Raw genomic sequence first — 26,383 nt, 5'->3', positions numbered from 1 at the left:
AAGCACCTAAAGAAATGTTCAACATCCTTAGTCATCAGGGAAATGCAAATTAAAACAATCCTGAGATTACACCTCACACAAGTCTGAATGGCTAACATCAAAAACTCAGGTGACAGCAGATGCTGAAGAGGTTGTGGAGAAAGAAGAACACTCCTTCATTGCTGGTGGGATTGCAAGCTGGTACAACCACTCTGGAAATTGGACATAGTACTACCAGAAGATCCAACTATACCACTCCTGGGCATATACCCAGAAGATGCTCCAACATGTAATAAGGACACATGCTCCACTATGTTCATAGCAGCCTTATTTATAATAGCTAGAAACTAGAAACAACCCAAATGTCCCTCAACAGAGGAATGGATATAGAAAATGTGGTATAGTTACACAATGAAGTACTACTCAGCTATTAAAAACAATGAATTTATGAAGTCCTTACAGAAATGGACGGATCTGGAGAATATCATCCTGAGTGAGGTAACTCAATCCCAAAAGAAAACACATACTATGCACTCTCTGATAAGTGGATATTAGCCCAAAAGCTTGGAATACCCAAAATACAATCCACAAACCACAAGAAATTCAAAAAGAAGGAAGACTAAAGTGTGGATACTTTGCTCCTTCTTAAAAGGGAACAAAATACCCATGGAAGGAGTTGCAGAGACAAACTATGGAGCAGAGACTGAAGGAAGGACAATCCAGAGACTGCTCCACCTGGGAATCCTTCCCATAATCAGTCATCAAATCTAGACACTATTGTGGATGCCAGCAAATGCTGGCTGACAGGAGTCTGATATAGCTGTCTCCTGAGAGGCTCTGACAGTACCCAAATAATACAGAAGTAGAAGCTCACAACCATCCATTGGACTGAGCACAGGGTCCCCAATGAAGGAGCTAGAGAAAGGACCCAATGAGTTGAAGGGTTTGTAGCCCCTTAGGACGAACAACAATATGAACTAATTAGTACCCTCAGAGCTCCTAGGGACTAAACCACCAACAGTACACATGGTGGGACTCATGGCTCCAGCAGCATTTGTAGCAGAGGATGGCCTTGTTGGTCATAAATGGGAGGAGAGGCCCTTGGTCCTGTGAAGTTTCAATGCCCCAGTGTAGGGGAATGCCAGGGCCAGGAAGAAGGAGAGGATGGATTGGTGAGCAGGGGGAGGATGGAGGGAACAGGATTTATTTTTTCTTTTCTTTTTCTTTTTCTTTTTTCTTTTTTTCAGAGGGAATACCAGAAAGGAGATATCATTTGACATGTAAATAAAGAAAATACCTAATAGAAAAAAGAAAATCATGTGTACAAATAAAAGCAGGAAGCATGAATAGGAAAAGATACACAAAGTCCTTTCCTTCTAAAAGGTCAAAACAAACAAACAGGACACAAACACAATACCCACATTTTAGTAGTATACTTTTACAAAAATGGAAGTGTATGTTCTTTTTGCACTACAGAAATGGCCCTGTTGCTTGTGACAAGACAAAGAATGTGAAATGGAAAACCATTACCATCTATCTGATAGTATTTGCAGAAGTTGGAATTTCAGCACTTTCCCTCCCATGATATTATGTACAATTCTTCTATATTGGTATTATAATATGCACATTTTTCATTTACATAATAAATAATTTCAAAGTTTTCCTTAACATTTCTGTTTCACTTAAGAGCTCCCTATATGCTTATAGGAAAATAATGTCACTTAGTAAGATTTCTTTAAATCTCTTACAACACTTTGTACTCAGTTTGCTTCATTCAACTTCCTATTTATTATGAAATTTTCTTTTTTTTTATTTATCATAATGACAGTTTTGCCTTATATTATCTAATACCCTGGCTGGTAATACAGGAATAATGTTAGCTTTGTATTTCTAAGTTTATTGAATTTTCTTAGTGTGATAGTTTTCTTGCTTGTTGTGCTATTATGATTTGCACACACATAAAGTGTTTATGGGTTTGTTTGTTTTTGTTTTTTTTTACCAATTACACAGCAGTGGTAACCATTAAAAAATTATTCTGTTTGAAAAAGAGTTCTTTTATATGTAGTAGCTTCCTGATTTCTACATAGCACTTCATTGTCCGCTTTTATTGCTACATGGTAAAAAATACACTCTTGAATGATTAGTGTATTAACATTCATTTTACTATGTTTCCAGTGACAAACCTGTGTTTTCTCAAATACATTATCAGTTCTTACATTTTAATGTTAATTTCTGCAAGCATGCATTAGTTTTGTTTCTTTTAGGAATATTTCCTTTGAACTTAGGATGTTTTTTATTATATTTGAACTTATTAATTACTGATCTCTTCATTAAAATTATGTCATTCTATCATCAAAACTATTTCCTGACATATGGTACAAATGGAAACAATTTAATCAAGTGGAAATAACCTGGAAGCATTCAGGATTCAATTAAATCAGCATTACAGTATATCCAAAAGTTATTCTCAAATTGAAAACACATGCATGGGAGTGGGTAAGATACAAAGCATGGTATTGCTTGCCCAAGACTCACTAGAAAGACAGATTTTCCTTTATTGATTATCTCAGGAGATAATGAGATCTTTATTAACAAAGCAATATATGACATTTTATAACAGAAGTCAGATGCACACTTCATGAAATAAAACATGTTAAAGACCAATACATATGAGCATGTTAAGTACAACAAAAGCTTAAACTAAAATGACCTCAGATTTTGAGAGGGCAGGTTATGTTCCATACATACAGTCCACAAACATATAGACCAGTTTAGAAAATCTACAAACTTCATTTTCCTTCATATTAGAATTGTTACTATATCTAGAGATAATCTGAAGAACTGAGCACAAACTTTTGGTGTCTTATCATCTGAACCATTTAAATGTCAAGCTCAGATTGACTTAACTTTCCTACATGCTTCAATTTACAAGTTCCATTTTAATAAATGTGTTCAACAAATTTCTTCTGGGCTATTAAAGAAGCTCAATTACTTTCACCCAAGATAGACAGAATTTTTAACTTGCCACATCCTTGAATGGCTCTAAGGATAGATATAACTGGTCCAGTGAGAGAAAGAGTAATAGACACAGAGACACACATACAGAAAAGCTGCAGTCAGTTGGACTGTGGACATTCTGATGGAGTAATGCCACCTACTCAGTAACTGGAAAGCTTGGTGCACTTATTATGTATAGAACAGGGTTTAGCTTGTCTTGGTAAGAGATCTCTATAAGCCAGAAGTCTCAGTCTATAAATATCCAAAATGAGAAAGCTACTATTGCTAGTTTTTACACACACTGGTCAATTGTTCATAAATACTCATACTTGCATACACTACCAACATTCACACTTGGAAAAGAGGGAGACTTTGCCAGTTCGAAGCCTGAACTGTATGGGGAAAGCTTTGACCTTCCTATAGTTCAGAGGCATTTGGTCCGTGTCATGGCTGTGCCCATGTTAGCAAAATACATTCACTCCTGACTTCATCTGCCTTTTACCCATTCTCTTGTGGCTTCTTTGTCTCTCCACACTAACCAATACTAGAATCCAAGTTCCTCAGAGCAGACTCACAATTCTCCTGCTGAATAGTGACATCAGTTGTCCAGGTTTTACTTATCTCTGGTCATTTTACTCTTGGAACAGGGCTTAAAGATCATTTCTTAAAAGCAAATTAAGAGACTTTCTTTTAATAAGATAACAATCAATAATCTTTAGTGGGTAGGACAAATCTATTGTAGATTATTGCTGCATTATTCACATATAAAAATCAATCTAATAAATTTATGAAGGTGACATATACTACATAAAATACTGTATTTATTCAACATCCTTTTCAAAATTATAAATAGAAAGAATGCAACCATTTCTTCTTCTACACACGTGATGGATATTCATATATCATTCTTAAAAATATCCGGTATAAAGGTGGAAAATTGGTGTTTAAATCTTGTGTCTGTCAGGTAGACTCTGAGAGGTAGAACTCCTGTTTGTAGAACTGGAAAAAGTATGTGAAATCATGTCCCCAGCTTTCATGATAAGACCTCAATTAAAAAAAATTTTGGAGAAACAATCATGGGATCCTCAAGCTATCTAGAACAGAATTTAGATGTGCAATATGATAGCTAAATTATGATAGCTATGTCTCCTGACATTAAAATACCACTTGGTTAAACGCTCTTCATGATAGAGACAGGTTGTTATTACTGAATAGAACTAGGGTTCCAGGGTACTTTCCTGTGCATGCTCACTAATGAAGAGTTCTTATCTTGAATGGACATTAGCTTCATTATAATGTCATTTATGTCATGGTTTTGATTTTGAATAGGGGCTTTTATAAGATCATGGAAAAATTTAGAAGATCATGGGTAGCAGTTCTGGTCCACCATAATTTGTGATGGGAAAAGAGTTACTCATTTTACTCTAGAGAACCCTTTGGAGAAACTTTCTCAGATCTCTCTCTCTTTGGAGTAAATACTTTGATTTGCTTTGTTAAATAAATTTCTAGTTAAACTACCTCTTCTTTCAACTGAATTATTAGCTTGAAGAAGACTAGAACTTAGAGACCTATTTCTATCTGTGTAACATTGGCCATGTTATTTACTCTATGTTTTGTCACATTATCTGAAAATGACAATGGCAGTGATGGTGGTGGTATCTACATACTGTAGGGATGGTCAGATGACATGGTGTATGCAAACTACCTAGATGTTATAAATATATATAGATAACTTGAAATGTAGGTATAATAGGTAGCCAATCAAACACTGAGATCTACTTTAATAAATGCTGAGAAATATTTTGAGGCATAGAAAAGTGGGACTTTTTGTCACTCAGAGAACATTAAGTAGAAAATGGTACTGTAGTGATTGTTAGATTTATAATGATCATTGGCACCTGAAAGAGCTGGAGCCTAAGCTACAGTGTTCAAGATACCAGAATACATTTCTATTCTTTTATCTCCAGATGTTCTTTATTAAATTACTTGGTAAATGATCATCTCAACAGGAAACCTTGACCATATCGGAATGCTGCAAATCAAAACCCAAATCCCACATTATCAACTTGTGAAAATGAAACAGCTTGAAGTCCTGAGTATTACAATAGCATACTTGATTAAATTATTCCCTGGGCACAGGAACTAGACAGCCACTGAATGTCCCTTCACATGTCCACTATGTTAATTCTTCTCAACAAGCTTGCTTTGACCAAATCACATGGCATCTAATTCATACTAATTTTCCATGAGGTCTTCTCTACATCTGGTGTATATTACTTTCATTATCCCAATTACCTATTAATTATGCTTTTCTCATAATATATGGAATGTACGTGTGATTTTGTAAAAAAAAAAAAAAAAAAAAAAAAAAAAAAAAAAAAAAAAAAAAAAAAAAGAAAAAGAAAAAATAACCACAACCACACTTGTTTAACTCAGTCAGCTCTACCTAAAGGCAGAAGCTAAAACATTAAAAATCTGTTAGAGTGACAGAGTAAGTATTTGAAAGGAAGAACGGTGGGTTTGCTTAGAAGTGTATTTATGAAATGACATATGCTATTATATTAAACATAATGAAAATTCTATGCCATGTTTTTATCTGAATTTTCATGAAATGGTACCAACAAGAATCCAGATTAGCGTGTGCCTAAATTTAGCCAAAGTGTGTATTCATTCTCTTTCATAGACCTTTGTATGTCTGACCAAGTTGAGAAATAAACTGTAAGTCTACATCCTCTTATTGAATTTTTTTTTAAATAGAGCTGGTCAAAATATGAAGTTAGTCAGCCATAAACATTTGAAGATATTTACTAATTCATCCGTTATGAACACGAAGAATCAAAAGATACAAGGCTATGTTAGCACTTCTATCACAGTCTATCAACCATGAATCCACATAGATGTGTGGGGATAATCATTCTCACACATTCATGGACAAGTATAGAGGGATGAGGATCATGTTACTAGCACTGGAGAAGCCTATGGAGGTGCATTTAAGAATAATGTCTTTATTGATATACTGTTTACATGTAATACAAATCATCTCATTAAAGTGTACAAATCTTTGATGTTTAGTAAATGCTGAGAGATACAACCACTGAGACACACATACACATACACACACACACACACACACACACACACACACACACACAAACACACACACATACACACACACAGAATAATTTTCACCAGGCCCTAAAAAAACTTTCTTTTTTTTCTCAATCATTTCCATATGATTTTTTTTCTCACCCCTCAGCTACCACACAAGTCTACTTGTAAGGCATTGAATTACTGGATCTCAGAATATTGGTGGTGACAGGTATTCCCGTTGCCTTTCTCCGAGTATAGATCAGTATATGCCCATGATTAACTGATATTTATTTGAGAAGTTAAATGTCTCCATCTCAGCAAGTTCACAACTGAGCAAAATAATGTTCCAAGTAAAAGTTCCTTTTTTTAACAGTATTTTTTTCCTGAATTTATAGGAATGATATATCTGGTTGCTTCCGCTAACCCCTCTGTACTCATCTTGATGACTCTCCTTCAGGTGACTGATAGAGTATCTGTTAGTAAATGGCATAGAATCTTTCTTCAAGCACCTCTGATGGAAACATCTCTCTGACCTTGGTGATATAAGTAGTCTTTTCTGTGTCAATGCTTGTAACCTGGGATCCATCAATACTCTCTCACAGCAGCCAGAGTGCTATTCATACTGAAGTCACACACACTCAGCTCAAATTTCTACCGTAAATCTCCATCTTAGTAGAGAAAAACTCACAGATCTCATCAGGTCTGTCTGCAAGTATTCTCCATCATCCCCACTCTTCATTTTGTTAGTCAACCTCACCTCTCCATTGTCCCCTAAAACAACCTGTCACCTTCTTGTCCTGAAGCATTTTAAACCTAGAACCTTCTACTCCTATATCTGAGAGTCTCAGAATATGGTTCCTAAGCCAGCTACATATGTTCCATGCAGGAACTTGACTAAACAGCAGATCTTCATAGCTTCTGCAGGCCCATGCAGTCAGTAGCTCTTCTAACTACAGTCCACCATGTTGTTTGAGAAGTCTTATACATATTGCTGATATACACTGAACTTAGGGGCCACAGCCTTGCATTTTTACATGGGAAAAATCCTCACTCCTTCGGTCTTTCCTTAGATGTCACCTTCTAAATGAACCCTAATCTTATATATATATATATATATATATATATATATATATATATATATATATATATTGCATCTTATTTATGTCCACCTCCCTACCAGCATCTTACTCTCCCTTGTACTCTGCTCCTCCTTCATATGTTTTCCCTTATCTGTACAATCTTACAGAATACCAGAGCTTTCTTTCCCAGTATGCTTTTGTCTGTTATCATTAGCCTAGAAACTGCATGAAGGTATTCAGGGAGTCCTCTGAATGCTGAGTGTCCTGAACCTAAAAACACTACTCTAAAGGTTTATTTGTATTTGTATTTGTAAATCCATGAGTGTGTGTATGTGTTATACATGTGTGTGCATGTGTGTATGTGTGTGTACATGCATCTCTCTGTGTGTGTGTGTGTGTGTGTGTATGTGTGTGTGTGAGAGAGAGAGAGAGAGAGAGAAAGAGAGAGAGGCATATATAAGTCATGGAAAGCCATAAAAGGTCAGATTCCCTGGAACTAGACTTATGGGAAGTTGTGAGCTGACTAACCTCTGGTCCTTTGGAAGATCAACAAGATTAACAAGTTGAGTTACCTCACCAATGCCTCTGAATATTAAATCAAGAGGTATCCTCACATTTAATTTTGAGGGGCTCTAGGTCAAATGCATACATTCTGATATCGGACATCTACAGAACACAAGAAGTAGCTAGTCAACTTGACCACTGCCCATCTTCTTCTCTGTTTCATCAGAAAGAGAGAGAGAGAGAGAGAGTGTAAGGGGATTTGGGGTTTCTATCCCGTGCTTTAAACTGTGAAGAATATGAATGCTAATGCTTCCTAATGGTGTGGGCAACAAGACAGGCAGGGGTGGGAGACTGCAATTCTTGACACTTGTACTCCTTCTGAAGTAATAGCTACAGCTCCTTGCCAGAACTCAAAGCTGAAGCTGTTGCTTTGGTGGTTCCTATGTCTTTTCTGGATTTGTTGTAAATGAAAGTTGAAGTTGCTTATGTAACGTAGGAAAGAAAAAAAAGAGGAAAAAACAATCACTTTTTAAAAGTCCCACATAGTGCATATCCCATCACATCACTAGATACTATAATTAAATATTTGCTATAATATAGGAGGACTTGGAATACAATTAAGTGCTGGAGAGTCTGCCTAGCCCACTGTCATTGCTCTTCGGCCTTGCAATAGTAATACTAATAGTAATTAATAATAATAATAATACATTCATGATAGGGCCCAATGTCAACAGTGCACCTCATTATCATGAAAGCCACGGCAACTCTGAGTGGATACATGACCCAGATCATAGAAACCTCTGCTAAGCTCTAATTCTATTCCAAATGTGTTCTGAAGAAAATGTACAATTTGGATGATCCTGTCCTTTATTCTCAGGAACAACGCCAGGGAACAGCACAAAATAAACGAAACTCAATTTGCTGCTATTTTTGTAACTTAAACACAACCTGTTTCCTTGAGAACATCTAATGCTGGTCCTCATGTTGCCCTGAAAATGGCCTCAGCCTTTCTCTCTGTAATTGACTAATGTAAGTTAAAATGCATCTGTGAAGGAAGAAAATAAAAGAGCCTCTCGTATCCGTACCACGTAACTGACGGCTACATAAATACCGCACTATGTGTTTGGCTCTGACCCATCTCACAGCTTTACTCTAGCGCAATAAACCCTGTGAAGGGAGATGGGGGAGATTAGTGCTCTTAGCAAGGCACAGTGTACCAATCTTGATGCTTGTTTGTCTTTCCTGGAATAAGTATCTTAGGGAATATTAAGTTCTAAGCTGAGGCTACTATTTCAAATCCCAGAAAGGGCTCCTAGGAACAGTTTGGCTTTCTTATGACAATAGATTTTCTGATGAAATACATGGTTCCCTAATGAAAAAAGCCCTGGCACAGCTTCATATGTTAAAATTTAACCAATGTGAGGAGCATGATGCTCAGTTTGGGAATGAGTGTTTTAATAAAAGAAACATGAAATTCACTGTGCTTTGGCAGGATTATCCACCCCCAAACCATCATGAGAGCTGTCATGCTGGCCCACAAATGAGCTTTAGCAAGCCTCAATCGCACAAGCTCTCCTCGACACCCCAACAAAGCTGCAGCGGGGACAAATAATACAAATGCATTCGTGCTGGCTTCTGCCTAGCTGAGGTCATGAAAAGCAAACTAACATCCCCACTATTCCAGTACAGAAACACCATAGAAAGTATCTGAGGCTCTGCAGAGGGACGCGGGTCCATTTCCAACCATGTGAGTAAAGGAGCACAGAGAATTGCAATCAGAGAAAGGGAAGGGCAAGTCTCAGGATGCAAGGACACAGACAGATGTGATAGAGAAAGAGAAAGATACATCCGGAAGTGAACTCTGCATCCTCCAGGTTGATGCTGCTTAATGTTTTAACAGGGACAGGAAGCTAACAGTCCATAAACACACAGTAAGTTGCTGTCACATGGACAATAGGGATGTCTATACTTCATAGTAAGTGGTTTCCCTTACCCGCATGAATGCCTGGTGTGTCCTACATTTCTCTCCACTGCTTGAAACGCGTATGCTTCCTGTAATCATGTCAGAAGTCCCATTAGAGAAGAAATAAAATCTTGACGGAGACTCTGCCTTCCGGTGCACGTCCAAGCTCACATTGTAAAACAAAACTGCAAAAACAGAGAAAGCCCCGTGATTAGCATCCATTCTCAAGGCACTGAGGTACTAAACAGTTACATGTCAACCAGGAAACACCCCAAGCTCTTTACTTGGCTTGGTTTTAAGCAGTTAAACTGGAGTATAAAGAAAAAGAAATAAAATATTCTTTTAAATTATATTTAATAAAAGTAAAAAAATTAACTTCTTTCCCAGTTTTCTTTACTAACATCTTTTAGTTATTTGCTTAATCTTTTCACATACAAGAATGAGAAAACCACATAAAATCATTGCCAACAGTACAAGTCCTTGGAGTCCTGTTTGTCTACACATCAGCTGATGACAGAAGTGTGGCTAAAGCCCTGAGCTCCAGCACATATCAGGATGAATCTGTCTTGTGTGATAGATGAGTTGTGTGACGCATGCCTAATGTCAAATATAGCATGGGTTCCTTAATTTTGTGCTTCTTACTTGACAGTTTGACATTTTTATTTAATTTTCCTATATAAAATGAATATCCAGGTTATAACCCAAAAATTTATAAAATGGCTTACTAAAAAATATACGTTCCTTTCAGTTCAGTATCCAATTATTTATTCTTTATGACTTTACTGCTCATGGTTTGACACTCAAGAGTTAATCTGTGCAAAATGAAAAGTATATAATCTTTCTCTCAAATATTCTAGTGTTTTGGGGTAGTTAAAATCTGACATAGTTAATATTTAGCTGAAAAACAAGATCCTCAGATTAGAAAAGAAGAGGGGGATTTAAAAAGCCATAAAATCATCAAGGCAGATTATAGCAGGGAAGTAAGCCTCATTTCCTAACTCTAAAAGTAACTTAAGAGCAGTCCTCCACTGAATTGCCTTCACTGCATAGGAGTAATGATGTATAAGTAATTTAAAAATATATATATAATTCCTGCAACATTCATTTATATTTGAAAAGAAATGTACTTTTCTGAAGGTATTTTGTCCACAACCTATACATAAAAGCAATGTTATTCTTACATTCACTTTCAAATAAACCTTTCAGCCATCATTTAATTTAGAAAATAAAATCTAAATCAATTGAATTCAAAATTACAATAATTGTAATATAATTACCTAGAGAGCAAGAGAGAGTTGCAACTGAAGTAACCATTTTCAAATTCATCACCCGAGTCTAAAGCAAAGGTAAAGAAGGAGGGACTGCAAATGTATTCCCATAAAAAGGCAGAACATAATGACTTCACCAAACAAGCTACCATGTGGGTTATTTTTACCAGCTTCATCTGATGACAACTCTAAAGCCTGTTTTATAAGAACACTGCTTATTTGTGTTTCATATATTCATTTTCAGACATTAAGAAACATATCTGGTGCAAGGGAGTTGGAAGAACAAGGAGACAGCCGCATCCACTCATGTGTATCTTTCAGATAATCCATCCACTTGTCTATGCTAATGTGTAATTCACTCTGGGGGTCACACTCCCCAGGTGCCAATAACCAGATGAGGGTTTGCCCATCTCTTTATTACTTCGGCTCTGGCCAGGGCTTTTCAAGAGCATTATTAAAAATGAGTCTCATAAAGTACAGATGCTGCGTTCATTCTGCCCATTACATAACAAAATTGCTCAGACTGGAACCTCTATTACACATCAAAAGTTTGGCTCCATGAGCAATTGGCAGCCTCTGTGATCTTTATATAACAGCAGCCTATATGGTTATTGCGCAGTCAATTTCACAAGTGACTGATATCCAAACGATGATAATCCCAGGTATAAGTATGACTTACCAGGGTCCATTTTTATTACTAACTATTCTATACTCTGTGTGTGTGTGTGTGTGTGTGTGTGTGTGTGTGTGTAAATTTGCATTAACTACCCTCTTGAATGATCCACATCAATGCTATATTCTCTATGGCAGGGAATTGAAGAGTTCCCTAAAAGTGGAAAAGGGGCACAGTTCTTAGAGCTGAGGGTGGCAGCGCATTACATACACTAAATCCAGGTCTAGCCTCCAGATAAGCATCTTTAATTATTCTTCAAATATGACTGCATATACTTTAGAAAAAGACCCTGTACCTCTTACTCCTTCATACCTATGCTATGCTTCAGGTATTACAAGCTCGGTAGTGTTGAGGGTGTAATTCAGTGGTCTGACACCTGCACAGCATCCCTGAGGCTCTATGTTCTATCTCCATTACTGTTAAAAACATTAAAAGGAGCCCAGTAAAGCAGGAGAGCTGTGGTGCCCTCTTTTGATTCTGAAGATTTCACAGGTTAAGCACAGAGGGTTCACCTTAAGTTAGTGTAGCAAGTGTTGCCCCTCGCTGTGCCTCTTGAGATATGCACCAAACCTCCTTTGTGGCCCATATACTGGTTAGAACAACTTGAGAACAAAAAAGACAGACAAGAGGTACACATCAAAAGGTTATTCTATTCTGCTCTAAAGAAATGTCAAATGCTCGTGATAATGGGCAATGAGGGCACACAATTGACTCCTGGATTAAATAGTGAGTGTACACTTAAGTGTGGCATTAGCTCTGTGGGGTGTACTTACCGATGTAGTCTGGGACCTCTTTGCCTTTATACGAGAAACACAGTGTAAGATCCATGCACACAGATGGAAGTCCATTTTCAGTACAGTCAAATTTTGTCCTATTTACTGACTCAGGATGACTTAAAGATGCTTCAACAATCACTACAGGCCTTGTCCTAAGAAGACAATAAGATTATTAACATTAGATATAGAATAATGTCACCTTAAAGACGGTAATTATATTTGTTCCCAACAAATAAGCAACAACATTAAAATGCTTACTGAGTAATATGGACATACGTGCTTGATTATATTTTGTGTACAGATTAAGAGAAGTTTTCACTTAAATATATAAAGGCATTAGCTTTATCTAATAGTCTGTTTAACTATATCTACACAAGGTGGGAAAAAATATCCCAAAGTTTAAAAATAAAACTTCAGGATACTGAAAGGAGCACCACCAAGGCCATTGCTTTTAAAACCTGCTGCCCAGTCTCTGCAATTAGGCGCAACTGTCATGAAGGAGTGAAACACATCAGCCTCACCTTAGCAACACTGCAGAATCAGACTGAAATGCACCAACTGCTACATCTGCAGAATAATAATAATAAAGCAACAGAGTAGATTAACGATCACTATTAGTTAAGGAGAATTGCCTTGCAGCTACAAAGACTGAACTGCATATCACATTCCAACTGTATCCAAACAGCATTTACAGAAGCGTAATTGGGAAAGGCAAGCTAGCATCCTCAGATCCATTTCATCGTTTGTCTGAATCTATTCACTCAGAAGGAGCAGCAGCAATCTTTTTACAAGAAAGCAAAGAAACTGGATGCCAGAGGCTTGCAACAGGGCTGCCAAACAAAATGTAAAGCTTTAAGCTGGAAGCATTCCTTCAGGAGGCTCCTTTCACGTCTTTCAAAACAAATTACTCCTTGCTTTTCATCACCTTTGATGGATTTCTTAGGTACTTTGGTTTTTTCCTCAAGAACACAATGATGAGTAATCTGAAGTCCTTCACCTTGGCTTTCCATGTTCACACTAAAGCAGCATCCCACAAAAGAGCTTTTTTTTTCTCCCAGTCCTGAAAATGGACATATCTACTCACCAACATATCCATTGTTGTCTGCATCAATTTGTCCTGAGATAGATTGTCCAAACATCCTTAGTGATTTGCTGATTTGACGTCCTTCGATTCTCTAGGAAAAATAAAGGGGCTGTGTGTGTAATTTTGTTGGGAATATCTAATATTTCCAAGATTTTAGCTTAGTTAAATAATGGGTCTTCTTGGGCTTGCCTTAGCACATTGACTAAGAAAACACATTCTGGATAAATAAAACACTTTAAGAGAGGTAAAATTTCTCACCTTTTAAAACACCTGAAATCTATTTTGTTACTAAAACTTTATGTTGTGAAAAAGTCAATATTTTACAGGATAATTTTTAGCGTTTCCAAAACAATTACTTATTCCTTCTCTTTGAAATTTTTTCAAGTTTTGCATTTACTTCCATAATCAACATTAATAAGTAGAGATTTTGGAAAATAAGATGTCTATTACTATTTATCGTATATTACTATGGAGATGTTTGATGAAAACCTACTGGTTTCGACAGATTGCTTCTTCCCATTTAAAAACAGTCAACACCTCAGCCTGCTCCATCTATTTAATTTCCTGTCCAGACACTGAATTAGAAGTATGTGGGGTACTATTTACAGTAAGAAAAAAATCAGTATCTTTGACTCGACATATATCTAACTTTTAGATAAATTTAGAGGGTCATTTGCCCACTTTTGGTCTTACCAAAGTAATGTTAGCCAGAAAATCTATGGAAACATCTTTTCTTCTTAGAATGTAAGTCCTTTTCTATACTGAAATGTCCTGAGTTGTCAAGATATAGAATTAAAATGAGAGTTTTGTCATAAATTTGTATTAAGATGATGTTAGTTTAGCTATTATACATAAAAAGAAATGTGGTCTCATGAAGGCATCTCACTCCCTGTGCTAGCTCTGCACAGCATGAAGCTTTATCTGCAAGAAAGAACAACTGATATGCAAGTGGGCAAACTTGGGAAAGAATGGCCATTGCCTTGAAAACACAGATGTGCTCTCACACATAAAGACAAGAACAAAAATGGATTGGAACTCTAATGGAAATAAAGGGTTTAAAGAAAATTGTTTTGAGATTTCAAATAAGATCACATGCCAATATTATATGGTGAAATAAAAATGTTAAGTATCTGAGAGAGAAAAGAAGTCTATGTGACCAGTCAAATAATGAGGGTACTTTAATCACCAATACTCCTGTGGAAGACTGAAGAGTAAATATCTCACCTGTGAGTAGCTGGGGGAGATTCCATCTACTCGGCCATTATAAATGTAGACGGCACCCCGCGAGTCATCTTCTTGTGGCGCGCCAATAGCAATATCTGTTGGATTTAGATAGTGGAAATATTAGAAACTCTTAATGCAAAGGATGAACTTGGAAAGCTAGCCTTCATGATTCTGAATGCATGTAACATAATATGAAAAACTCCCAGCCGGGCAGTGGTCACGCATGCCTTTAATTCTAGCACTTGGGAAGCAGAGGCAGGCAGATTTCTGAGTTTGAAGCCAGTCTGGTCTACAGAGTGAGTTCCAGGACAGCCTGGGTTGTCTCAATAAAAAAAAACAAACAAAAAAGCAAAAAACAAAACAAAACAAAACAACAACAACAACAAAAAAAAAACCCTCCCACTTACAAGGAAGCACAACCACTCTTCCAGAAAAAAAACTAACTTCATAAGCTTTAAGATTATGCATAAAAGTCTGTGCATGGAAAATAACAGAGTGGGTGGTTTGGCAGCACTCGCTCATGATGGTTAAGCATACAGGGGCTGCAGACATACCTCTTGACACCCACCTCAGCTCTGTCACTGGGACCTGCTACTCTTTATGTCCCCAGTGTTTAATTTATGTCTTGTTCCCCCACTCATGGAATGAGAACACACAAAGACAAACGTGCTTGGTATGAAAGGATGCAACATATCAAATGCATATAACAGCATCTGACATGTAATAACGGGAGATTGTATGACCACATTGGTTAGTTTTGAACCTCTAGACTTTTCTATTACAGTAAAATGGCTCTCAGCCCATTCTTCTTCCAGTGGTAGTAATTAGAGATACACACACACACACACACACACACACACACACACACACACACACACACAAATAGAATTTCAGAAAATGCCTTGCTTTGTAAAATAATGACAGAATGAATTTATTGTGATTAATGTTGAATTTATGACACTGGAATTAAAACGTGGAAAAAACAACCCAAGAGCAACAAACATGCTGACTCATCTCATTGCTTAAGTGATGTAACTACATGGAACATGAAGGAGAAAATGAACATTCCATAGCTGCAAGAACAGGTCATTGTCCTACCGCATGATTCTATGGAGGAATTTTAATGTATTTAACAATATGCTATGTTTTTAGTTATTTTAATAGATATCTAAAGAATAGAAAGTTTATTTTCATAATATCACTTATTGTCTGAAATTTTTGACAACCACAGTGGTAGTTTTGGCGGCTATTTAATTCAAACCCTATTTTAATTATCAAAGGCAGTATCAAGAAGATTCAATTCCAAGCCATGAAAATAAAATGTTAAAAACTTACTTTCTAAACTGTAGGAAGTTGTTGCACTCTGGGAAACCATATACTCTCCTCTCACACATATTTATCGTATGTGTGCAGTTTCATGGGATCAGTTAACTCCCAGTAGTAGGTTGAGAGGGGACAGGAGTAGAGGAAGGCATTTCTACTGCAAGCCTGATGTCCAGGGCAGGATGCATGGTTAAGGCAGTGCCATTTAAAATCATATAAATGCTTCAAGGTCAGTTGGTGGATAGCCACTACTCTGATTCTCACAGCTGCTCCTCACCAATGCTGTGACTCTTGCTGGGTCTTTTCCAGATCCTATAGCAAAGCAGCTCCAGACAGTGTTCTGGGAATAGCAGGGGTCACCAGAACATGCTTCATGACCAGACTCAGTTGGGTTTGGTCAGTTTCTGGACTGTACTGGTAGTTAAATATTATGGTCCAATGATATAGACCGCTCAGAATTTCTTTCTAATATCAGGATCTTTCTTAAATAGAAAAATGATGGATATCAAAAGTTGATAGGTGTTATTTTAGAGATGAGTAACGAGCGATGCTACTAATAATCAATGGCACCTTTAGAATCAATAAAATGCTTTTAATATCCCCCCTAATTAACCATGATAAAGATCAATAGCTGACATAACTATCAAAATCTAGGTGGCAATATCATTCTGGTCTCCCTTTCAACAAAAAGGCAAACAAGTGCAAAACTACAATCACATTTGCTTCCTTGAGCTATTTTAAATGTGGAAATTAAGTACCAAATTAGCGATTTTTAATTACCTTCAAAGCCATCATTGTCAATGTCGCCAAGATTTGCTATAGATTCCCCAAATCTTGCAGCATATTTGTCACTTCCAACGAGCACTCTTTCCATTTCAACCATCACAGCTCCCTAGATAGGGATGGAAAAAGAAAGGTGTCATTATAAAGCCGCCTGACAACTTGACACGTGATTTACTGCTATAATTGGATATGGATTTTTCTAATGCATCAAACCACAGATAGAGCTTCAGTACACACATCCCAGTTCAATTCAATAAATATTTATTAAGTCAACACATATAATCGCATGATTAGAGCTCAGAGGACAAGGGAAATCATCGAACCCATGATCCCCAGCTTTGAAAATCCAATAAATCATTTTAATAATTCACTTTAACAAACATTTATTGAGCTCTTGCTAAAGACAATGCACTGGGCAGAGCAAAGCAGTGAAAGAGACCAAGGAGTAGATATATGTAACACCCTGCTTCCTTGAGGAAACACAGATACAAGATGGGCTCTATATAAGCATGTGCATGACTTACAAGTACAAATTGCTTTGCACTAATGAGAAGAAGGGAAAATAGTTCTAACAAAAGCAAGGAAGGAATTTCAATAAGGAGCAGGAAGGAAAGACATCCTGAAACAGACTTCACAAAGTGATGTGCAAGGTGACCGACTACTACAAGGAAGATGTGGCTGTGGTCTACAGAATAAGTGATCAGCAAAACAGCTACATGTGTGAGTTAGAGATATGTGTTCATATCTGCCACAAATTTATTAATTAATAAATACATATAAACAACATGACAACAAAAGACAAATTGCTGTCTTACACTGTATAGAGATTAGATTAAAAGGGAAATTTACTCTTTCTGAAGCAAACCATAGGAAGCCATGGGAGATCTCTGAGATAAGAGGTGATGTGATTTAAGCTGCCCTTTGGAAACTTATCTAAGCAGCAATGCACTGGTCAACTGTCATCTTTGAAGTTGAAGGTGAGCTGTTATTGTATATAGGATGATCTGTCTAATAATGCTGTGATAATGATCTCTGATCATTCCAATCCCACATTTTAAAAACAAATTCCATCTAGTATTCACAGATCTCACCTTCTCCAGCAAATCTATTCTTCATTCCACAAACACACATTCTATGCTTTGTTAATTGTCTGTCATATTTTCTTTCATAAAAGGAAATCCCTTCTTATTCTCTCTCAGTCTCTCTCTCTCTCTCTCTCTTTCTCTCTGTCTGTCTGTCTGTCTGTCTGTCTGTCTGCCTTTCTCTGTAATACTACTTCTTTCTTTAAATATTTTTGGCCCAAAGTAAAGCATGTCTACTTTGAAAGTACTTGTTTACCACGTTGTATTCCAATGACTTCTCCCTGATTGGCATCTCACCAAATCCTGAATTTGAGGAGTCACAACTGGAATTATTTTCACCTATTTTTTGATAGTATTGTCCATTCCAGAGTCTCACTAAGTCATTTTTGTTCTAAATAAATTAAAAATTTGAATTTATCTCTATAGATTTAATCACTACCATTTACATGGAATGGGATTAAACCCAAGGACTGAAGGATAAAATGGGCTGGCTCCTTAGGAAATGACTAAAGGAAGAGAGAAGGAGCTTCAGTGAAGATATGTGATATATAACCTCAAGACAATGCCCATTTAGAAGAGTTCTAGGAGAATAAATGGTAATTGTTCCTCTTCAAGTATCTTATGGTCATCAAGAATAGCAAGTAAGTGCTCACTGAGGACGCCTGAGAGCTAGTTAATAGATTAGGTGAAAACCCAAGTCCTTCAAGTAACCTTCTTTCTTTCAGTCCATTGACAACAATTCTGGAGTGTCTGCCCATCTAGGACCTGTATGGGCCATAAAACAACAAGGGTAAATAAAACAGAGGAGTCCTCTCCTTTCTAGCACAGGTACTGCCAAATGAGGGAAAGGAAATATTATGCTTCTTAGTGGCTAGTGCTATTGCAGAGAGTTTAGAAATAGGTAAATGCAAAGAGAAGAAGAGAAATCCACACTGTGGGATTTAAAAATGGAAGCTAGTCACTAAGCTGATCTCAGTGTTCAACAGCAGTGCTTCCAGCTAAGTCAGAGGGAAGGGCAGCCTAGTGAGGCAGCCTTGTCCTTTGCTCTCTGAGCATCCCCTTTATCTGTTTTCATAGTTGGATGATCTAAGATTTTGGGGGGTGGGGGAATGTTCCTTTACCTTAGCAACTATTTTTACTGTTAAACTATTTTTTTAAACATTTCCTTGTTAAGAGAAATACATCAGACATTTGTCACAAGGGAAAAATGAGAGATACTTGCTGACTAAGGGTAAGAAAATACAAGGCGGGCCATCTGTGAATGAGGAAGTACGAGATGTGCACTGCAGTGTCGTTTGCATGCAGCTACTAATGAGATCTGAGATATTCCTATCCCCAGAACAATATATTTTAGTGTAAAGAAAGTCCATGGAACTTCTGCATATGTAACGCTCCAGTCTGTATTCAGAACCTTAAGACTTCCATCCTGGAAGTCTAGATGCCTTTTCCTTTGTATTGTAGAGTTTAGCATGACATTGGAAATGAAAACAATTAAATTCTCTAAAGTTTTTGAGTAAGCAAGGTTACAAATTCACTTTGCTAAATCTTGACTAAAAGATGTTATGTCCTAGAAAATGAACCTGCTTTCTTACAAGTCCATTCTTATTTTCAAACCAAAGGACCAAATACTGCACGTGGCTTAAAATGAATGATATCCAGTAATTATCTAACTTAATAATATAGCCACTTCTGAATAAAGGATGCCAATCTCATCCAAATGAAGTGTGTAATAGTATCTTATCAGCACACCTTATTTCTGTTTGCCAGTTAAGTAGTTGAAAACATTGAATTCTTCATCTATTCCTAATAACTTACTAGCATTCCTACTAACTAACTAAATTATATAAGAGCAATAATTATTGAGATATACACACATCCATTTGAAGTATCTGCAAAAACCATTCTTTCAAATTATATTAGTGTGAAAATTAAACTAAAGGAAATTCTAATGGCTAGAGTGAACTCACACAAGCTGTACACATAGATTCCTTTGTGTTCCATCTCATATTTCTGGAATAGCTACTCTGAAGAATAGCACTGCATTGAATAGCTATTCCAGTGAGTAGCATGTTCTGTTTCATTTTCAGAGCATCAATACAGCAGTAGAAATTGTACTTTGACCCATCAAATAAGCTTAAGACCGTATCTTTGACTTGTCAAAAGTGCTCAGCGGATAAAAGTGCTTCCTGTATGAATCTCATAATCCAAGTTGGAGCCCAGGAATATGCAGTAGAGAGGCCTGATTTGCTCTGACTTCCACATATGTACTATGGCACGGATAAGCATGCATGTACATGCATCACGCACTTGTGTACATGAACACACTAATTTCAAAAAGAACCTGTAGTCTCAGAACTCTGAAGTAAGAGCAATTTCATTCTGAATTATAATTCATGAAAGACTTCCAGTTGGGGGGCTATTGGACATACCACGCCAGAGTTGATGTATACAAATACTCTTCCTTCCTCCCTGATGGTGCTCTGCATGGGAGCTCCAACAAGGAGGTCTGAGAAACCATCTGCGTTGAGGTCCACCGCACAGACAGAAGCTCCAAAGTACGAGCCGAGCTGTTCCAAAGCAAAGCACATGCGCAGTGAGAACACACAGCGCTATTCACAGAAGCCCTCAACAACCCCAAAGGCAGAAACGTATTTACCTTTTTACCTTTCATTTCATGTACGATGTTCAGTTCTCTTTCATTGATGCTGAATATATATGCCTAAAATTGGGGAAAGAATCCAAAGACATTTGCTTTCTTATCAAACCTCTTAAAAAATAACTTGTTTAGTCAAAATATCAATCTCTACAACACGTAAATGGACAAACATAAAATATCAAGTGTTTAATGAAATTGTTACCCTACAAATTTTAAGAGTAATATATGCAATATTAATGTTTATATTGATATTCCTGACTTGAAACATTAGCCTCTCAGGAACTAACCTTTAGATCCATAGAAAAGAAACAGAAAAAGGTTTACCAAGGAAAAACTTTTTGAGTTCCCAATATTCATGTGGCAAAGTAGAAAAATCCACAGCTAGAATTATTCTCTTATATTCTTTCTAGTCTTACCATGCAGCATTACCTGTCCCAACTCCCTCTTATCAAATAATAACCACTACATTTATTCTCTAGGCATCTATAGCTAATTATACTTTACCTATTTCTTATCATATTATATTATTTATAATTTGTTACCTATATATTATCAATTTACTCATAGCAAATCCTCATTTAAGTTATATGATTCCCTTTAAAATTTTCCAGCTAAATTTCTTTGATTTATAAATAAATCTTAAAAAATATAAATAAATAAATCTTGAACAGATTCAACTAATGCAATATATATAGCTCATCATTTTAACCTTATATTATACAGTGTCCCTTTTACACTTGACTCTCTCATATAATCTATTCAAAACGTTGTGAAGAAATAGAAAAAGGAAAGTCTTACTTTTCCTATCTGTTCGTGTTGAGGGGCTCCTCCCACGACTTCGGTAGTTTGTGGACTTTGAAAATGACCAGCTCCAACTGAGTAGCCTGCATAAAAGGAGAGAAATACATGAGACTCATCATTCACAGCAGGTATATGCTTCTCGAACTCTTTGCATGGAGGTAACCAAAACTATTCAAAATGAATACTTTACAGAGAACCTCAAAAACATTTATATTAGCTTAAAATGGTCATTTAAGCAATTTAAAGATATATATTATAAAAACAATGATATGGGTTTGAATTTCCAAGCTCTCAATATTGAAAATATGATCTTGACACTTGATCTGTTATTCTCTGTGCAATATAATTAGCAATGGTCTTCCAGGATTACAGATGCAACATCTGAGAGTACACAAAACTCTGAAGATTTCAAACAACAACCTTCACAGGTTTCATGCAGTCTTTCTATTGCATGGACTTTACATAAAGATATAACTTTATGTGATAAGAGTCATAAAATAGGTTATAATTTCTGCAATACTTCAAGGCATAGTTTGATCACATAAGGGAATATCTTATGAATTATGTTGGAATTATAGTAATATACTACTTGTTTTATGACTGCCCTTTCCAAACACAAAATATTCACATTTAAAGCACATATAGGTCAAACAAGCCTGTGCTTAGTTCAAAAACAAAAACTCTGTACATATGTACAGGGAAACAATGTCACAAAATTTGTATTTTGTAGAAATATAGGTGACAAATATGATATTTTTGACTTGTGAAATAACAATGAGGATTAAGGAGAAAAGGATAATAAAAATGATTAACTCTGAGGAACAGTCCAAGATAATCTTTAAAAAAATTTCTATAAGGAAGAATTCAAAATAATAATTTTTAGAATATAGTTTACAATGCTCTCCTTTAGCTACAATGTTATTTTAAGATACACTGGTTTTTATTTGCTAGTCTAAGAATTAATGCACATACACACACACACACACACACACACTCACACACACATACATACACACACACATAGAAATTTCCTAGGGATCCAGGAGTGGTGACACACACCTTTAATTCTAGTACTCATGCATCAGAGGTAAACTAGAGCTACATTGTGAGACTCTGTCTTAGAAAACAGAAAAAAAAATGAAAGAAAAAGAATGGAAGATAGAAGGAAGAAAGAAAGGAAGGAAAAAAAGGAGGAAAAAGGAAGGAATTGGTTGGGTGGGGCTTCTTAAGATAGAGTAAGCGTTCTGTTCCCCAGTTCCTACATAAGGAGGCAGGGATGACAACTGTAGTTACCTGTGTCAGTATAGATACACAGTTAATGAAATGCAACTGGCTTTACACTTGAGACAGCTTCTGATATACCTAATTGTTACTGGCCAAGAGGAGGCACATATAATGTCTAAGGCATATATAATTTAAGTTGGTCAAATTTTTACAATACCTAAGTAGCTTCCAAATTTTACTTGATTCTGTCTGTCTACAAATGCTTTGTATTTGTTTGTAGTTATATTGTAGACAAAGACGGAGCCAGTCCAGTATGATGATCCCGGGGCCCCCATCACAATTAAATCCTGCAAGAGAAAACTCATCATTTGAAAGTTAAACCTTACCACACCCAATTTATTGCAAATATACAACATTCTAGGCAAATAGTCAGGAAATTCATTTTATATTGAAGCTTATAGAGGGCAACATTTTATTAACTTAAAACTATATGTTAAATAACCAGAAAAGCTAAGAATAGAATTTTAGAGAAGAAACTCTGGAGCTTTGTCCACATTTACCAGTGGGTTTCAAATATCAAAGGTAGGGCCATTAGACACTAGAATAAGCTTTGGGGACAAAGGCAATGTGGGTCAGTGAAACACAATCATCTGTATGTAATTCATTAGGGTTCATTACCAGGATAACCATGTGTTACCAGAGAGTAAAGGGGGTTTAATTTATTTCAATTTGCAAAAATCACTGAATAGTGTCCCTAACAATTTCAGCTCAGATAATAAAAAGCCTAGTGAAATTTAAGGTGTATTTTAGCCTAAGGAGGAAGGAAGGAAGGAAGGAAGGAAGGAAGGAAAGAAGGAAGAAAGGAAGGAAGGAAGGAGGGAGGGAAAGAAGGAAGGAAGGAAGGAGGGAAGGAGGGAGGAAGGGAAGGAAAGAAGGAGGGGAGAAGCAGGCTCTTGCCTCTGTTGCATAACAACTCAGAGCAACAAACCTAATTAACATATAGTGTATGCTCTAAGTAATTCTGAACTTTCAGTGTAGTCAGTACAAAATAGACTAAAGAAAGAACTGTTATAACATGTTAACATATATAAAGGCAGTGAGTCCAAAATGATATGGTCTTATTTCCATGGAGTTAAAAAGCATTTATAAAATTGTAATGGGTTTCTGAGAAAACCTGAAACATTTATTTATTATTATTATTATTATTATTATTTAAACAGGATAAGATTTAATTGAGCTTTAGGTAGTAGAAAGAGTTTGGGATTATCTCTGATTTTCAAGGGTATTATAAGTTTAAGCCTCACCACTATCATAATTTTAATGTAAAAAAGACTCATGTATCTCCTTCAATTAGTAATTAAAAACAATGTACTTGGATAACTATTTTCATCTTTGAAATTAGCAAAATAAATGCTAGGTCCTTTAGATTTCCACTAAATTCTTAGTAGTAGGAATATTCTTTAGTGTGGACTTCAGTTGATCCTATATAGTATTAGTTATTTACAATTTTATAATTTACAAAATTACAATTATAATTTTCTAAAATTATATGTAAAACAATTAGTGGTATAAACATGGTAATAATAGTCTACAGCTTAAGATTACTTAAATGTTACTCAGTAAGTCTAGAGAAATTCCAGAATTAAGCATCTACACATACACAATCACTGTAGCTAATATTAAGCTGTTACCTGTGTATAAAAACTAGATATTCCAGCTTGACACGATGCAAAATTTTCTCCAAATTTTCTCACATAATCTAGAAGAGAAATTCAATATTGGTTTAGACAACTATATATTTTGAGACAGAGTTTGGCTGTAGAGCCCAGGCTGGCCTTGAACTCAAAATCCTTCTGACTCAGTCTTCTAATTGTTCAGGTTTAATTTTTATGATAATGACCATCGAACATAGTTTTATTTTTCTCAGAGGTTTTCACAAATATGACTCTTAAGGTCTGTGTCTAACGCTCTACTTTTGAATGGTAGTAATTGTCATGATTTAAGATAATTCGGGTCTTCTGTACTAACCTTCAAATTATCATCATGAGTCACAATTAAAGGTATTTCTCCCTCTGTTTCCACTTCATAGGAAGTATTGGCAACATATACTAAAAGTTAAAATGAATCAGTGAGTGAAAGGCCAAGAGCCAGAATTTTAGTCTTTAGGTTCACAGTTCCTTGAGTTACTACATATATCAGAGGTGCACAACAGTATGTTCTGTGGAACACACAAGTAGAATGGCTACTCATTCATGAAACTTAATACATTTCTCTCTCCATGGTGACTATTTGGCTGTATGTGGTCAAAACAATGGCAATCTACCTCCTTGGAAAAAAAAACACAATAAGCTGTCACGTTGCATATAACCATCATGCTGTGCATTCCATTGCTAGATTCATTCATCTGAAAAAACTGGAACTCGGTGTCTTGTAATTGACACCTCCTCATCCTGCTCCACCTCCCACAACCCCAACCACTTGGCCACTCTTATCCCCTGTATTTAGTATTTTTAGATTTTACATATAAATACATATAAATAGAATGACTTATTATGTGTTACTTTCTGTGCCTGGTTTATAGCGTTCTCCATATTCATCCATGGTATCCCAAATGGCAGGACTTACTAAAGCAAGATGACATTCCATTGTATGTATACACACGAAGACACATCACCCAGGAATCCTTTACTCTCACACTCCTGAAAGGACTGTGGAGTCGTGTGGAGTTTCTATTTGCTATATCTTGAGAACCTTCTGTAGAGTCTTTCATGATACTGCAGTAATTTGCATCCATGCCACCTTGGCTAACATTTACATCTCATCATTTTGGTAAATAACCATTTCAAAAGATAAGAGGTCTCTCTGGGCTGGTGTCCTGAGCAGACTTTGGGGGCAAACTCTGCAGACAGTTCCTCAACACCCAGAGGAAGCTCCACTGCCAGGCTCTTTGATACGCCCAGAATCAGAGGTGAGGAGGACCCAACATCTGTTCCAACATCTGGAGTAACTGGGACCAGTGGGACCAGGCACACAGGAACTCCACCGGCCCAGTAGCTCTGGTTCCTTCTGGTCTCTCTGGGTTGGTGTCCTGAGAAAACCTTGGGCGCAAGCTCCACAGCCAGTCCCAAAACACCCAGAGGAAGCTCCACTCCCAGGTGCTCTAACAAGCCCAGGATCAAAGGATCCCAGAATCACAGGATCACAGAGACAGCTTGACTCTGAGGAGTTCTGACACAACTAGGATCACAGGAAGGACAGGCTCCAGTCAGATTTAGCAAGGGCAGATAGCACTAGAGATATCCAGATACTGGAGGGCAAGCTGCAAGCTTAAGAAAATAAACAACACAAACCAACATAACTTGGCATCATCAGAACCCAATTCTCCCACCATAGCAAGTCCTGGACACATTACACCAGAAAAGCAAGATTCAGATATAAAATCATTTCTCATGGTGATGATACAGGACTTTAAAAAAGACATAAATAGCACCTTCAAAGAAATACAGGAGAACACAGGTAAACAGCTAGAAGCCCTTCTAGAGGAAACACAAAAATCCCTTAAAGAACTACAGGAAAACACAATCAAACAGGTGAAGGAAATGAACAAAACCATCCAGAATCTAAAAATGGAAATAGAAACAATAAAGAAATCAGAAAGAGAGACAACCCTGGAGATAGAAAACCTCGGAAAGAAATCAGGAATCATAGATGCAAACATCATCAACAGAATACAAGAGACAGAAGAGAGAATCTCGGGGCAGAACACACTATAGAAAACAGTGACACAACAGTCAAAGAAAGTGCAAAAAGCAAAAAGCTCCTAATGCAAAACATCCAGGAAATCCAGGACACAATGAGAAGACCAAACCTAAGGATA

The 26,383-nt window shown here is 36.6% G+C and overlaps 1 protein-coding gene across 1 annotated transcript in view; it reads right to left on the bottom strand.

Moving 5' to 3' along the window:
• The window catches only part of Itga4 (integrin subunit alpha 4), a 79,750-nt gene that overhangs the window by 30,299 nt on the left and 23,068 nt on the right, over positions 1-26,383 (bottom strand). Inside the window, exons 5-15 of the mRNA XM_031370774.1 lie at positions 24,198-24,265; positions 22,724-22,853; positions 21,280-21,365; positions 20,482-20,544; positions 20,255-20,392; positions 16,741-16,852; positions 14,638-14,732; positions 13,414-13,504; positions 12,851-12,896; positions 12,327-12,481; positions 9,643-9,797 (exon numbers count right to left, since the gene is read on the bottom strand). Coding sequence (XP_031226634.1) covers positions 9,643-9,797; positions 12,327-12,481; positions 12,851-12,896; positions 13,414-13,504; positions 14,638-14,732; positions 16,741-16,852; positions 20,255-20,392; positions 20,482-20,544; positions 21,280-21,365; positions 22,724-22,853; positions 24,198-24,265 — 1,139 coding nt within the window. The remainder of the gene's footprint in view (positions 1-9,642; positions 9,798-12,326; positions 12,482-12,850; positions 12,897-13,413; positions 13,505-14,637; positions 14,733-16,740; positions 16,853-20,254; positions 20,393-20,481; positions 20,545-21,279; positions 21,366-22,723; positions 22,854-24,197; positions 24,266-26,383) is intronic.

Source organism: Mastomys coucha, unplaced genomic scaffold (assembly GCF_008632895.1).
Source record: "Mastomys coucha isolate ucsf_1 unplaced genomic scaffold, UCSF_Mcou_1 pScaffold15, whole genome shotgun sequence".
Taxonomy (NCBI): domain Eukaryota; kingdom Metazoa; phylum Chordata; class Mammalia; order Rodentia; family Muridae; genus Mastomys; species Mastomys coucha.
This window is presented reverse-complemented; position numbering and strand designations above follow the sequence as displayed.